This window comes from Ruditapes philippinarum, unplaced genomic scaffold (genome assembly GCF_026571515.1).
Source record: "Ruditapes philippinarum isolate M1 unplaced genomic scaffold, ASM2657151v2 ctg319_1_1_1_1, whole genome shotgun sequence".
In the NCBI taxonomy this organism is placed as follows: Eukaryota; Metazoa; Mollusca; class Bivalvia; order Venerida; family Veneridae; genus Ruditapes; species Ruditapes philippinarum.
In genome coordinates this window covers 193,411-210,991 of record NW_026857916.1, presented here as the reverse complement: position 1 = coordinate 210,991, position 17,581 = coordinate 193,411, and the positions used below count along the sequence as shown (strand labels likewise).

The following is a 17,581-nucleotide window of genomic DNA, read 5'->3' as shown; positions in this document are numbered from 1 at the left end:
CAGCAACCATACTTCGCCAAACACATCTCAGATTAATTTCCGGTATGTTAGCATTGCCTATTTTAATCACGGTTGATGATAAACTTTTCATCACATCTGCAACATGTGATTATTAAACAAGATCAAAAAAGCAAGGCGGCATTCAATGAACGCAACCCCCACACGACCTAGCAACAAGGACAAGCGGTCAGGAGCCCAGAAGGACCCCAAGCAAAAACGGGACAGGGCACAAAGTAGAGCACGGACAGGATAATAACTTTGATAACACATAAAGTCCGTGTTGTTTCTCGGAATGAAGTGAAACAACATTTTCCCGAAAGCTGCTTTAGGTCTAGCTAAAATTGAATATGATTCACAGTTGAAGTGTTTCAAACATTCAAGTTTCATTTCATTTTGTTTTCTGTTTATTGGCCTTTTCATCATTATTACATGCATATAGAAATGTTCAACAATAAGTATCAGTTGCCGTTATGTATCACAAAAGTAATATGACCAGAGGGCCATTCATTGGTCATAAAAGATGCTTTTAATGGAAAATGTATAATTATACCCACATTTCAATTAAGTTTTATCCAAATCAGGTAAAGGGTTAAGGCAAGTCATTTAAGTCTAAATTCTGTATTAAGCATGCAGGCACCCATCTTTTCAGCAGACAAGAACAATATGAGCAATTGTAGGCTCCATTCCTATCTGAGAAAAGTAAATGTCTACCCCGTTATTGAACAAAGCCCCCTCCCCCCCCCACAGAATCTTTTAACATAAAGAAAACCCCTAAAATGTTTTGGAACGAATTCGACTGAGGAAAACAACAAAGATATAAGCATGGTTATCCTTGTTTTCAATGTATAGAAATTTAATTGATTATTAAAGGTTAGTTTAAGCCTTGATGATTTTTAATTTCGCCCCCAAAACGGCTCATTTCTGCCCAGCTGACGGGTTCTGCCACCCCCACACACAAAATACTGCCTAGTCTAGCACATTTCTTTTAAGGCTGATACCAACATAAATTTCTATTTCTAGCAACATGGACCTACCAATCACTAACAAGGGATTATGCGTTTCACTCATGAATTCACACTTTAACAAGTGTGATTCTCTTTTTTGTTTTAATTTAACACTTAATTACACTATTTCATTAAAAAATAAACCAAACATTTCCATTTTATATTTTACTATAATTGTCATTCATCAGAAAAGAAAAAACAAACATTACTTGAAATAAGTTTTTTATAAATTCACCGTTATATTATTTTGTTCATAGAAAATATAAACAAAGCATGTAACCGCACATTCACGATAATAAAAGTCCGAAATCATGCATCGCCATGCAAAAAAAATACATTTAAAGGCCCATTGTATCATAGTTTGGAGACATTTCTGTTGAAAATGTGTCAGAGTTAAATCGTAATTAGGTATTAGTTACCCGCACTCCAGAGCATGCCCATTGATTGGCTCATTTTTGCTGGGATTTACTTATTGTGACAGAAGAGAAAGAGAAAGCGACAGAAATATTGTATTTAGATGCTCGTTCATTGGTTACTTTTTCCCGGGGTTTCATATTGTGACAACAGGGAACGTGTTTTAATGTTTGACATTGATACAAAAGAGAAAGAACATCAAAACACTCGGGAATCTGATTAATACTCGGGGGCTACGCCCCCTCGTACTCGTGTTTCGATGCTCGGTCTATCACTTATACCTCAGAAATGCTATTATCCTTACCTCTTAAAAACTGTTATTTTTGGTATCTTGTTGCAGTTTCAACAAAAATATTTATTTGCCACATATAGAACAATATTTTGCTTTCTTTGCTCTATTGACAATTGGTATAATTATAGTGCATTAATATTTTGTATAGAAGTCATAATACTATTTTGTTTACATTTTCATACCTTTATGACACTACTGCACTACTTTCCTCTGTATTTAAACATCTAACATACTCTAAAATCCATTAATAAAACTTTAATAAACACAGGTTTGACATTTCTAAATTATTGAAAAATATGGATTTAATGTGCCTTTATTAAATAATTATATGAAAATTGCGCCAACGATCACCAACTTGCTCGAACCTACCATCAACAAAATATAAAACTTTAACTCGAGAGTTGAATCGCCGCCATTTTTTTTAATAATACTGTTTGTTTGATTTACTTGCGGGGAATCTAAAGATGAATTATAGACAAAATACCTATACTATAATATAAAGTTATATCTGTCTTCTTTGTTAAAATTTGTTTAATGTACTGTGTTGTATCTTTGTAATTGCTTGTAATATGGTCATTGTCATGTTTATTGAAGGCCATATTGAAAATAAGATTTTGCATTAAATTTGTTATCTCTAATGCTTTGATGCATTGTCTAAATAAGCTACCTTCGTTAAATAAAGACTTTATTATTATTATTAATAATAATAATAATCATGCTCCTCTTGAAAAAGACATAAGAAAAAACGACTATTATTTAAGATAGCTTTTGCTACTGCTTGTCTTGATAATAATGATAATAGTAATAATAAGATAATGATTATAATAATGATGGTAATAAGATAATGATAAAATTATTGTTTATTTTACAAACAATTTAAAGAAACACATTCATCTTTAATATTTGTTAGGCCTTAACTGAATGATGATGAGGGAAATCTTATCAAATTTTCAATTTTCCTATACATATTTTCAAAGCAAAGAATATCTCCAATTCTTTCCGCAGGTAAGAATATCTAAAGTATCAAGTACATGGCAAGATGAATAGCATAACGTTTTCGATTTGGCTATTTGCATCTGTAATCATTCCATCATTGGCAGAAGAAAATGCGTTAGTGGAAGGTAAAGACATGTACACTACCCGAGAGACAACGAGTTTATTTTCTTCAGTAAAAGAACACTCTACATTTACAACAACAGTGTACGAAACAGGATTTGTTAAGGCGACTTCGGATACAAAGAACTACATGCACCATGGACGACAACTTTCTGCGCTCTCTTCAGTAAATAATATTTCTGACTCATCGCCAAGTGCCTTGCTTGTACAAGATCCATATATATTTGACGTTGAAGCACCAATAAAAACCATGCTGTCCTTTTGTCAAAATACACATACCTGTCAAAATAAGAGCCTAACAGACATTTTTGAAACTGTAAATGAATGCTGTTTACCTTGTGATTGTTCTGATCATTGCTATGCTGCCGGTACTTGTTGTCTAGATAAAACAAATGGTTCCAAGCAACATCACCCTCATCAAGATCAATTGTTTTCTAGACCGATGGAAACGTGCGTCAAAACATATATCACTGGTGCCGATTTCAACAACCAAACATTTATGAACTCAAGCTACTTACTTTTTCAGAACTGCCCTGAATCTATCGATTCTCAGACGAAAAAAAAATGTCTGCATCCTGACGTGTTTAAACTTCAAGAAGTGATGCCAGTATTTAGTCAAAGAACAAAGAGACATTACAGAAATGAGTTTTGCTCGAAGTGCAACAATGACTCACATAATATTGTGAAATGGCAAACACAATTGACTTGCAATGCATCACATATCTTTCCGAAACTGTCTTATCATGGAAACATTTCAATTTTGGATATCATGCAAACAAACCCTAACTGTGTTCTGATCTGGACCCCACCAATAAACGTAGAGAGAGCAGATCATTGTTTTCACGAGGAAAATATTGTTTCAGATTGCAACAATCCAATCCTTGACAACCTATGTAAACAATATTATGCGCCGGTTAAAGGTGGTGACTTCATTTATAGGAATGTGTTTTGCATGGAGTGTGCAAATCCTTCGAACTTTACAGGTATTAAAAGAAAATGTAATCCACTGCAGTTATCATTTGATGTTGTATCATTTTCGTCCATTCTGTCGCCGAGTGTATTTGAAGAAAAAACTCCACATACTGATATTTCAGCTTACAACATTTGCGATTTCCCCAAGAGGTACAACGAAAAACTTGTAAGTCTGTTCTTATACATGTTTATTATAGAAGTATAAATTTAAAAAGTAATATCTTTCAAGGAATTCTACTTCTGTTTGATCAACTTTTATAAACCCAGCATTAAAGATAAAAAAATAAACATACTGTTCTAATTACAAAATCAGAAAGATTGAACACACAATATGAATTTTACAAATTACATGTCTAAGGTAAACACAATTTTAATATATCCATAAAATACAAAAACAGGAAATTGAACATACAATGTCCAGGCCTGGGTTCCAAGATTCATTCTTTATTATTTTGTTTATCTGTTTGTTTACCTGTTTTAATGGAAGTTTTTCTTTAGCAAAACACACAAAAGCCAAAGTCACTTTAGGGTATGTTTTAACATACTTTATAAAATTGAATTAAATAAGTTGACACGTGCGTAACCTGGCAAAACTTAATACAGTGTCGTATGTAAAATGGCTGATCATGACAGGTGGTAAATTTGATAATTAATTTAAGAACCTGTGGTGTAAAAAAATATGTTGAAGTTTTATATCGGTCACAAATCGCAATAAATTAGCAGTTTGAAAATAGCATTATTTGTAATGTGTTGGCATTTGCCAGATCGGTTTTGCTCGCAAGCCAGGACAGATTACTCTTGGATTTCATCCAATTTTCCTTCATTATTTCCGTAGTTCATATAGGCACTGTTTATGGGTGTATTGCACACTTAAACACACAACGAGTGGAGATTTACCCTTTGCACCGATTTAACTTAATATGGACGTGTTAGTCCTTGGCATAAATTGATACACGTAAAAGGCTTTGATACAAGATTATGAAAACATTCTAAACACATCCTGTTACATATTGTGCCATCTTTATATGTTAAAAAATTTGACTTGAGTTTTACTGGCAAAATGTTTACATCAGTATTGTTTATGGCGGTTTGTAATTTTTAAAAAACATGATTCTATTACAGCAAGTTAAGTCACCCTTTAATAAATAGAAAACGGAATCTCTAAATAACACCGACTAGTATGAATGTTTGCGTACGTGCGTACGTGCGTGCGTGTGTGGGTGTAGTTAGCATACTCGACCGACCCGTGGTCTGAGTCCCGATGCGGCGTGTCGATATTTTGTTCTTTTATTTATATATACATGTTAACATTTTGCTTGACTTACTTGTTTCATGTTTTGTAGGATACCTGCATTCGTTCTTCGTGTGCTATCACAGAAATAAATGTGGCTGACGATTGTAAACCAATTTTTTCACACTTAAAGGGCATTAATTTGGAGTACAGGCTAAAGCTGATCTATCAAATATCAAGGGCAGACATTTGGAAATCATTTCAAACAGTACTATTTGACAGTAATATAATGACTGTCGTTGGATTAAATGAATCTTCCGAATCATTCTGTCACGCTAAATTGATAGATATAAAAGTTTCAGCAAAATTTGTTGAAATAAGGACTGTCTACATCAAAACTGTTCAAGCAACAAATATTAAAAACTCTTACAGGAAATATAAAAAGAGTATTGAAATTTACAATGAAATGGTAAAGGAAAACAACAATACATTTTTACTAGAAATGGATAAATCGGGCTTTGAACCTATACTCGAAAATTCTGCGACATTCGTCTCATTCACAAAGTCTGTAGTCACACATGACTGCCTCAACAATATAGCGATGTCTAAACTACAGTTTTGTGACACCATAACTTTTTCTGAGAATGAATTCAAAATCAATGGCAATGGAGACATTCATATTGAAAATGCAATTTTTTGGCCTGGGGAGTACGTTCTTAGACAGGCGCTGAACGGCACCATCACATACGTACAAGTATGTTTGGATGATTATATTGCCACACTCAAAAATGTCAACAAGGCGAAAAGAGTTACATCTACTGCAGAAAATGGCAAGAAATCAAAAAGTGGAATTTTGTTTCTACTGTGTGCTGTAATAATTCTCAATATACATTAAAGTGTAATCCAGTTATTATCATCATATCTTTGTACAGACCTCACTGCAATAAAGATAATGAATAGCATATAAGATATATTACGATAGGGTCACAGGGTCCGGGTTATTTATTAAATAAAAATATATTATCACATTTTTTTAAAAAAACATCTGCACAATACTAAAATAGCTGTCGACAAGCCTAAATATGATGTAGTTGTGTACAAATTGTAGTTGTGTACATAACTCTGTTAAACATCCCTTTTATTATATTATCTAATTTTCTATCAAACCTTAGAATTTGTAGTTTCCTGTAACCAAACATAACTTCTTCTTTTTTTGTCTGTTCATTAAATAGATGAATTGTTTTAGACGTCATATTGAACATTATAATTAACTTGAAAACCTTGGAATGGAGGTCGAGATTCATCCGTTAGCACACCTAGGAAAGTGCTGATCACGCAGTGCGACAACTACAAAAACTAAGAGGTAAACAAATTGTGCAGTTATGAGTAAATATCGCAGCGACACATAAATCAGTACTTACCGCATCTAGATACATATAATGGAGCCATGGATAATTTACAGGTTAAGCAAGGTGATTGGTAGCGACATATGTCAAAATCAATACTACACAGATATATTCCAAAGCCAGGAGAGGCTTATGAAGGTCATTTCAACATCTCGATGATAACTGCAATACTAGCCGATAAATTCACTTTAATCAAAAGCACTTGTAAATAATCATACAAAATGGCTGAAACGAACATAAATATAATGGAGACACTTCTGAGTAAATCAAGCTGTGTTGTGTTTGTTTAGATCTACAATGGGACGGTGCATCATTTTGCCCAATTACCTTCTTACAGAGCTGTTATCTTGATTAAAACGCGAAAGAAAACTCGCTACATTAGTAAGAGTGCAGTTTGACTGTTTGGGTCAAATCTTTGGAATCAGACACAAATAGACTAAAATGCGTCATTATGGAATTACATGCACATTTGCTGCACGTTTACACAATACTACACCAATTGCTAGTAAATTTATATGAAAAAGGTTAAAAGTAGCAGTTAACAAACCACTTGAACAAAAAATATAATGTATTTTTACTCAAAAAGAATATCCCTTGTTCAAGCATAAAAATTGGTCTATAGCGTTTTTATAAAACAAAAAACATATAAGCTTTCGAAAATAACAGAAGAAATCCGGACTTTATTTTGCCAATCCACATTCCACACTTTTGGAAATTTGTAAAAACATGTATGTATAATCGAAATTGTTGAGTATCTGTAGTAAAACGTCAAAACGTCTGACATCGGTAAGCAGTCAGAACTATAATGTGTTATTTCTGTTTGACATAAAATAAAGTGCAGTACCAAGAGGAGAGTAAATATATATGATATTGATTACTTTAGAAATTCCGTTAGCGGTATCTTTACTCCTGTTTCACATGACCACCATGCTCTAAATCATAACGATATATACTTCAAGTCAAGTCAAGTCATGCTCTTGTCACATTAATACTTAGTGATAATTATATATGCTATGTACAGCTTTCGCTGTTGAGTACAGACCGCAGACATGTCACAAGTAATGCCCTTAAAGAGCTAATTTTGAAGCACAGATTTGTGATAATTTACGTCCATGGTGGTGGTGGTGTTGGTAGTTTTCACTCCGGATCACGGCAGTAAGCCAGACTGAGTTTTCCAGAGCACAGTTAAGCTACCGCATCGTTCCTGTGCAGGCCGTCAGACAGTTTATCAGTACGAGTTGCCTTCACTTTCGCAATGAACTGAAACTTCTGTACATACCAGAGCAGAGGTACAGTGCGATTGACCTGCGCCGTCCGGGTATCGAACCCGGGTCGCTCGATTCATTGAGCTAAACGGTCGGCGTTTACCTCAATGCAATTGTCATGGAGTATATATATTTTATTACTGAAAAACCAACATTATTGTTGTTATCAGTAAGTGACAACACAACCTCCAAGCAATTATCACGGAGCATATATACTTGAAAACAACAATAGTGTTAGTTTTTAAAGATAAACTATGCTTAAATTTGATATTAGAAAATATTGAGAATTGCTACACAGTATCTTTGTAAATATAAAATAAAAATGTTTTGACTTCACACAATGTAGATATGTTTTGTTTGAAATTCTACCTGGTCACACTATTAATATATGGTGACATTAAAAAGACTGGCAGTTGTTAACTTTACTTGACTTGTAAATAAGGAACGCAGCTTCCAATACATATCTTATCCATTCTTTTATTCAAATTATACAAATTAGACATTTTTTAATATCAGTAAAATGATTTTTGGAACAATTGCAGGGTTCTTCCATATTGACCATGAAATACTTTTATATAAATTCAAACTTTATCATTTTTCTGTACCATCATGAAAACCTTTTCGTCGTATCTGTCTAATCGTATGCAAATAATTCATACTAGACACCTAAAATCTGACGTACAAAATGTTACCTCTGGCGTTCCACAAGACTCAATTTTAGGTCCCAAAATTTTGAGAGAATGTTGACATAGATGCTGGTGATTCAACATTGCATAAACCTGAAGATGACATATCAGATATAGAAGAAAAACTACAATATAGCCTTTATATGATTATTTAGTGGTGTAAAATAAATAACATGCTTCTGCATCCTAAAAGGTCTAAATGTATGCTTAAGATTGCAAAAGTACTGAATTTGAAAATTAACGACTCAACTCTTGACAATGTAGTATCACAAAAACTACTTGGTATATATATTATAAATACACTCAAATGGCATTGTCAGGTAAATGATTTGTGTAAAAAAATCAACTCTAAAGATAATTTATTTAGGCGAATACAGTAATTTTTTATTTTTTAAATAAGGAATATCGCATGCATTTATAATGCATACCTTCATCGGTTTCAATTAATAAGATTGTCTTATTTCAAAATAATCGAATCATATAAACCTACAACCTCCTCAATTATTATAATCTTAACAGAAAAAAATAAATATAATATGATAAAGTTTTATAAAAACAAACATTATAAAGAAATAGATTTTGGGAAATAAAGGGAGGTAACAAATTAAATTCATACACTGTAATCTCCCTTTGTAATATAAACACTTATATAAGGATTTTGAATGAGTCAGTGTGACCTTAAATTTGACCCGAGGTAGTCCAAAACTGCACTCTGCACATCATCTCAGTAATATAAAAGTTTCTGCTACATTGATTTAATTTCCTCCTATCGGTTTAACAGAAACAGTGCCGACACAAATTTTGAAATTGAAACAAAATGAATAAGTGTTACCTTGACCTGGGGAAGGTCAAACCTGCGCTCTGTACATCGTCTCATGGTTAAAATTTTTGCCAAGTAGGTTCAATTTCCTTCCACTGGTTCAAAAGATACTCACCGGACACGAAAACTCCCTATTTAAGTCTATATAATCAATTAATTCCCGGGGCGGGGCTAATCTTGATATTAGGATGTCTGAACTTCTGCACACCTTCTCAATATATTATTAAGTAATATTTCTGCTTTAAAAAATATTGAATTTCTTTCTATCGGTTCAATAGATACAGAGCGCACACAAAAGTTTGATATTGATACAATTGACTTAGTGTGACCTTTGACCTGAGAAGGGTCAAACCTGCACTCTGCACATCGTCTATTATGGTTAACTTTTTCTGCCAGGTTGATTCAATTTCTTTCCGCCGTTTCAAAAGATACAGACCGGACACGAAACATACTTACATACGGACGGACAACCAGGTCCATAACAATATACACCGAAATTCTTTCTGGTGTATAAATGTATTTTAGACGGATAATTATATTAGCATTAATGTATATATGTAATTCATTATATAGGGCTCGCGTGACTCTGACAAAAATGCATTCAATAAGATCATTGTAACTGTTTCGACATTTTATCTTATTTTAAATAGAAAACTGTTCTAAGCTATTAATATATAATCGCAGTGAACAGTATGAACCAGTTATGCGATTCGAGCATGTCCTTGCTTCGCAAGCAAGGCTACTTACAACTGTTCTGAGGCAAATAGCCCGGGGTATATCAGTAGGATACTATGAAGTTTCCTTTCCTTGGAATGACTTAACAAAGTGAAAAAAGTTGCACATCGATACTTTTAAGAAGGGCTTTTTTAAAAAATTGCGGCAATTTGATTGGTCATCAAATGGACACTAAACATAATTAGTCAAATATCACTTCAAACTTTTCTTATACAATGGCAGGATGCTACGCCATCGCCCACCTGCATTTTCTCCCAACAGGACTGTTTATTTTTTACTTATTTATTTATTTTGAGAACATCCCATCAATTCGAAGGTTTGATATGTTTTTTATTCTATGAAATTAATAGAAATTCAAAAGAATAATGTATGTAACGCACCAAAAATTGATAGTACTTGATATAATTTTTTTTTAAAGTTTAAAGAATTACTGACTTCTTAAAAGTTTTTTTTAACTTTTTCAATTATCAAAGGCAATCTTTGATAGTTACATTATTTTTCGATATTCTAACGATTTCTTAGCATAAATAATATTTTATCTATAAGTCGAGAAAAACAGTCCGATTGGGAGCATTTGCAAGTGCTAGATGACGTAGTATCCTACCAATGTAATAGATTCTGCCAAAAATTTCCAAATTGTGTGTGCTAAAAACATTCGATAATTTCTACATGTGTTTAAACGTGTATAGAAATGAATAAATACATATATATATCATTATGGTACAAATATAACATTTAAGGTGCAACACCATTTACCGCGAAACATGTTACGAACATTTTGAAAAATAAGGTCAATGAAATTTATTTTTTTATATTTTTTAATTTTTTTTTAAACATATTTATTAACATATTGTTTTTTTTAAGTTTTTAATATATTTATAAACATATTGATTTCGATACTTATTAATATGATAAGTTTTTTTATATTTGTCGAAAATGAGTAGCGTTATAGTTGTAAAAGAAAACGTACATGCTAAGATTATTTTTTTATTATCACCTTTAAATACTGTAAAGTGACGCAAACAGAACAATGTTGCTCTACTGTCATGTTACATTACAAGTCTTCTAAGTCTTGTAAGTACCATTGTTTTGTATTGTAATTTTTTAACCAGGTAGGAATCAATGTAAACATTTTCTTTTTAATACCGGGCCCCATGGATAGTGCATAAATATGCAAATTTAAATGATTTATAACATCCGGAATATGGTCCAGTAGTTATCTTAATAGTAAATGACCTGTGAACAGGAATGATTTGGCAAGGTATCTGTCATGAGCGCATTTTTACGCGGAACTTCAGTTGCTGCATTGCATCAACATTTGTTCTTGTATAAGCTATTCTAGTTTCCTGCCTTCTATTTCTTAGGAAGTAGTGTAAGTGTAAGGTAGTCCAGTCTACGTATAGTCTTTATTTAGTTAAATGATTTGGTATGTTATAGCCCGTTTCGATTTCAAAAATCAATTTATAGTGTGGAAAGTTAAAAAGAGTCAACTTTTGCATTTCAAATTAATAACAACAAGATAATAACACACGTTTTTTTATATATATATAACATCAATATAACAACATAGACACATTCACATAAAATACTAAGTGGATTTCTTTCGTTTCTTGTGAAGCATATTTACAAAAAACGTTCACTTATATAACCCTTTTCTGAGAGGTTTCCACTGACTAAATTATTGAAAGAATTATGTTATTGGTTTTTAATTGGTTTCCACCTATATAAAGCTACTAATCCCTTTCACACAGATCATAAAAGTAAAGTTAAGTTGTTTCACACACATTTAATATAAGCTTGGATACTTTGTCAATAAGTTAACCAAAAACGAAAACAGATCTTGAATAATGAACTAGCTAATCTGAAAAATATTGGCGGAGTAAAATCAAAATCAAAGCACATACTAAAAGCAAACTTCTGCTCCTAGATCTCCCGCTATTTTCTGCTGCAGAGTTTACGTCATAGTTCCTGTCGATCATTCTGTAAGCAGTATAAAAGTCATCCAAACATACTTGTACAGATGTGATAGTACCATTCTGCGTCTGTCTCGGAACAAATTCACCCGGACCAAACATTAAATAACCAATACTGACACTCTCGTTGCCATGGATAATGAATTCATCCTTATAAAAAGTAATTGTGTCACAGAACTGAAGTTTGGACATTGCAATATTGTTGAAGCACATGTGTGTGGAACTGGAATTGAATTTTTCAAATGTCACGGCATGTTCGACAATTGGTTCAAAGCCGGATTTATCAATCTGTAGAAGATATGTAGTTTTGTTGTCCATTACCATTTCATTGTAAGATTCAACGCTTTTTACATATTCATTATAAGCGTGCTCGATATTTTCATTTGAAACAGCCCTTATATAAACAATACTTATCTCAAAAGATTCAGGTGATTGTTTCAAGTCTAAGACTTCAGCAAAACAAAGTTTATTTCTACCTAAATTCATGACAGCCATAATATCGCTGTCAAATATGTCCACTGGTAACAACCCCATATCCATTATATTTGTCCTGTAGATTATCCTTAGCCTGTACTCAAAATGTGTCCCCGATAAATGTGAAAATACTGGTTTGCAAACTTCGGCTACATTTAACTTTGTGACTGCGCATGTGTAATGAAAACATGCTTCCTGAAAAGACATGAGTCATAGTTGTAAGATATTTTAGAAAGTATGATTAAAGTAAACTAGTAAAAGAGATCCACCAGACATGTAAATCAGTTTCATTTTCAATTAAATCTTTAACATATACTCAAGATTAAATCATTAAGACTAAAAGAATATAGATGCAGAGATTTTTTGTATGATCAATAATATCCCGCGAATTTTAACATTTAAAGAATCCCGATATTCATTATAACGATTATGTTTAACGGAGTTTGCGATAAATATCGTAAAGCTTATATACAGAAAAGCAAGGGTAAAAGTAACATGTGAAATGTGCAATAGTAACCCAAAATTGTACGAACATTTGGCCAAATGTAGCAAGAAAATGAACCAGGTCAAATTGAAGGAAGAATTGAATTTGCGCATACCTATAACATATTATATTAAACTCCCATTTAAAACATTCAAACGAAAACGTTTACTTTTCATGATCATTCTATAAACAAGCCCGGCCTGACATTCGTTATGGAAGCTCACTTGAAAGTTGATATTTATTGGTTAAATGAGTCATATAATTGTTACCTTTTGTTTATAACATTCGGTATACCAAACGGTATGGTAGCGTACACAGGATATAATCGTGTACTGACAAAAACAAAACCGGGGAAATTACAAATCGATTACTTAGCTCATATGGCACTAATTTGGACTTGATTTTGTTCTAATTACTCTAATATATGTCAGATATGAAATTTTTACCTGTATCAAGACAACAAAAGTAGGATGTGATGTACTATTTAGTAAAAATCACCGTTGCTCATTTAAAAAATTGCATCCCCAAGTACAAAAAATCTAGTTTCGTTTTAAGACTATGCGAATATGATATTTATCACATGAATTTTGCTGAGGCCCCTCTATGATTCTTATTATAGTTCTATACAGCCTCAGTCTATTTTGTCCTATTACAGTACGGGCTTTTACTCTATTGACATCTTGCAACCAAACAACCAGTAATATTCTCTTAAAAATTTTACCCTAGATAAGACCATATCAATATTAGTTCATCTATTCATATCATATTTTTCGAAAAAACTTTTAAACTCCAGTTTGTAACATTTTACAGTTTCGACCTTTTCATAAATATGACCTTTAAAAAAATTTCTATTTAACCTGTGTCTGTCCATATTTACCATAGATAGATAACAATTTTCTTAAAATTCTAGCAGCTCTATCTTGGACCGCACTCCTCATTTCATGTAATCGACGTCCAGTATGTTATAACTGTGTCTGATGTTGAGACAAATAGTTTGGTAAATGCCTGGTAGATATATCCAAAATAAGAACTACCCACAGCAAAAAAAGACCAAGTACACTTTAAGCTGCTTCCATTAGTGGTCTCTAAAACGTGTGACTGTTCATTATACATTAAAAGGTAGTTGATTGTGTTTTAGTTTGAAACATAGTGGCAATTAGTAGCAATTAGATTCAACGGTGAGAACAAATCAGAAATAAGTTTACTTTCATTTTGTTTTGACTCGTAGCACGTGTACCAAGGGCATTTACCAAACAATAGAAAAAATCGTTTTACTAATAAATAAGCAAATAAAATGAGATAATGACACTTTTTATTGGGTAACGCCGACCTTGGAAATGGTGCGCCGAGGCAATGCAGATAACATTTTAAAAAGTATTTGATTAACTATTTATATTTTTCTTTTCAGTGTTATATTACTCTAGAAGCTAAAGTATTAGGTAAAACGAAATTTAAATAATTAAGTTTTTTTATAATTATTAATTCGGACAAAACAAAAATGTCTCTACAGTACGACTTTCATGTGAATATTTAAAATGTCAGATAAAATATAATATTTCAGCAGTCAACAGTCAGCCGTATGTGTAAAATGATTTTTTTCTATCTGATTAACTGTTAGATATTTGGTCTGTTTATTTTCTGTGTCGTTTGTTTCACTCATAGATTTTAACAAATTTGGTGTAACTGTATCTTGATATTGTTTCCGACCACTACTTGAGACTGGTGAGTATGTGTAGTCTATGCTTAATGAGGGTCTAACCGCCCGTAAGGTCACAAAATGCAACTTTCGCTATCGAGTACAAATCCCGGACCAGTCCTGTCACCAGTCATACCCTTAAAGAATTAATTTTGAAGCACAAAGTAGTGGAGGTTTACCTCTGTCAATATAATTTCCACGGAGTAATAGCATAAAATATGAATTTTTGAGCCAAAAGTAGGTCAATGTACGGCGGTCAATAAGAAACTAAATGTACAGTAACCTGAGACAATATGAAAGGATAGCCCTTAAAAGGGCTGTTGGTGCCGGACAAAGGCCTGCCGTTTAAACCGTCTATCCGTGCTAAGGGCTCACTCTAGCATGCCATCTTCGTCGTCTTATCCTACTTAGTAGTGCCAATTCCCTCGGCATTAATCAGGACATCGGCAGCTGGTCCACAGTACACCATCCCATGTCTTCAAACCTTCTGCCGATGCCCTGTGCTTTCTAAGCGTGGTAGTATGATATATATCAGTTTAAATGTAAACTAGAAAAAAATTCTAAATCACATTGGTATATAATAACATATGTGTCAATTATGATAAAATAATGCTTTTTAAACATGCTGCCTACTAATTATTTAAATACAACAAAAACTTAATAAATCTTGAACGGGTTTTCGCCTTAACTCGGTATTATAGGATTTTAAAAGTCAGTTTAAGAATACTTTATTTTATTCTTTAACTAGATATTGAATTCAACGTGCATGATAGATAGTAACTCCATTTTAACGGAAGGAAAGCACCACTTACTAGCTCATTATTGTACTTTTTTGGAAAATCACAACCATTCACTTCTGAAATGCTAGTCTTTGAAGGTACCTGCTGATCAACATTCAGCGACAACATGGATATCAACGGGACCTCCGAAAAGCCAAATATCAGATTTGAGCATTCCGGGTAAACACCTGTTAAACCGGAAGGGATCACGCACTCCATGCAAAACACATTTCTATAAATGACGTTACCACTTTTAACTGGTGCATAGTAGTGTTTACATAGGTTGTCAAGGATTGGATTGTTGCAGTCTGACACAGTATTTTCCTCAAGAAAGCAACGATCTGCTTTCCCTACGTTTGTTGGTGGGGTCCAAATCAGTGCACAGTTAGGATTAGTTGAAATGAAATCTAAAATTGAAAAGTTTTCAACCCCAAACAGTTTCGGGAACCCATATGATGAAGTTATTGTTACATTACAGATCATTTGCGTTTGCCACCATTCAAGATTTTTCGAATCATTGTTGCACTTTGAGCAAAACACATTTCTGTAATGCCGATTTGTTCTTTGACTAAAAACAGGTATCATTTCTTCAAGGTCAAACACGTTTGGGCGCAAACATTTCTCCCTCAATTGATACTCTACATCATCATTGCAGTTCTGAATGAGCATATAACTTGAGTTTATATAAGTCTTACTATTGTAACCGGCGCCAGAAACAACTATGTTGGCACATGTTTCTTCTGTAGTAGATAAAGGTGAATCTTGATTGTGGAGATACCGAGATCCGTTAGTCATATCTAGGCAACAATTACCGGCAGCGTAGCAACGTTCAGAACAATCGCAAGGTAGACAGCATTCACCACCTCTTTCAAAACTATGTTTTATGTTATCATGTTGGCAGGTTTGTGTAGTTTGACAGAAGGACAGCATGGTTCTAATCGGTGCTTCAACGTCAATTGAAAAAACATTTTCTACGTGCGAATCATCTTGGACTGAACTAGGAAAGAATGGTTCAGGAAAGAAAGTAACCGAATCCTCTCTGACATACTCTTGATCAGGAGCAGGTGGAGTCAAAAAATGTTCACCATTTCCTTCAGTTGTTGATTTTGTTAAATGAAATGAAGGCGTTGTCTTTTGTGTAATAAGCCAATTTTTATTCATTAAAGTGCCTTCAAGAAATGTGAATTCCTCTACCAGCGATACGATGAATACAACTGTCAATACCTTTATTAATATAAAGTTACCCATCTTCAATTGAAAAGAGTAGATATGGTATTTCTTGTTAATCTGAAAAAAGCACAAACATTTGCTTTAAAAAAATACTAAGCTTTGAGAAAGTATGTTCGTTAGAAATAAGAGAAACACTATCAAATATTTAAATGTCACAGTCATGAATATATGGCAACTGTGATTTAAGCATCGCTCAAGTCGGTGCAAAGGGCGTGAGGGATAATACAGTTTTTTCATTTTCCCTGATGTACAGACTCAATTAAACCGCGTCCACGATTTTCATGTACATATTGCTGATTTTCCGAAAGCTTCACTTTTTTTCCAGATATTTTACATAGGATTACTCGGAAATAATTGCGCGCGATACGTTCGTTTTTACCGTAAATTTTTAATATTATATGTTGTATAGGAGGCAATCGACTATTTCGGTCATACGTTTACTCTTATAATAATTATCTGTTTATATGCCATGTTAAGTTATTTGTTGTTTTTCTTATTTCTTATGTCCATTGCAAATTTTAATCAATCATAATATATCCCGATTCATTTCATTCCTGGTTGTTTCCTAAATCTACATATGCACATCAATTTTGCATTAACGTGTATGAACAAGCACCGGATATTGTCACAAACTATGATTTCTTACAATAATTATGGGTTAACCCTTCAGATATACCACTAGGTCTTGTGTACAAGAGAGAATTCCGGTATTATAAGCATTTTTATGAAAACTACAACAAATGAACTGACATTCCCCACAGCAATTAAATTGTAAACGGCCAACAACATACACAAGGACACTTTATGACCTTAATAATATTTCAACAAGGGAAGCAATCCACTTAAAAAATATGTCCGAATTTTTTTCTTTTATCTTAATTATTCAATGATAACAAGTGACAAGAAATTGTAACAAAACAAAGTTTCTATTCAAATTATAACCTTTTGTTACTATTAATATTTTATTAAAAATATAAACTTATTATCCTTATTATGACATGCCT

The 17,581-nt window shown here is 33.0% G+C and overlaps 1 protein-coding gene across 1 annotated transcript; it reads right to left on the bottom strand.

Annotated features, from left to right (window-relative positions):
• Nucleotides 1–11,480: 11,480 nt before the first annotated feature.
• On the bottom strand, nucleotides 11,481–16,630 carry LOC132751526 (uncharacterized). Its single transcript, XM_060741711.1, has 2 exons — nucleotides 15,381–16,630; nucleotides 11,481–12,583 (listed from the first exon to the last, which is right to left on the bottom strand). Exons 1-2 carry the CDS (start codon nucleotides 16,593–16,595, stop codon nucleotides 11,798–11,800), a joined length of 2,001 nt encoding a protein of 666 aa, XP_060597694.1. The 5' UTR covers nucleotides 16,596–16,630; the 3' UTR covers nucleotides 11,481–11,797.
• Between the last annotated feature and the right edge of the window lie 951 nt (nucleotides 16,631–17,581).

Bases quoted from the DNA above. Each gene is read 5' to 3' on its own strand.
- LOC132751526 (XM_060741711.1), bottom strand. From the start codon at position 16,595: ATGGGTAACTTTATATTAATAAAGGTATTGACAGTTGTATTCATCGTA. The intron at 12,584-15,380 runs GTAAGTGGTGCT...ATGTCTTTTCAG, and splicing joins AAAAGTACAATAATGAGCTA to GAAGCATGTTTTCATTACAC.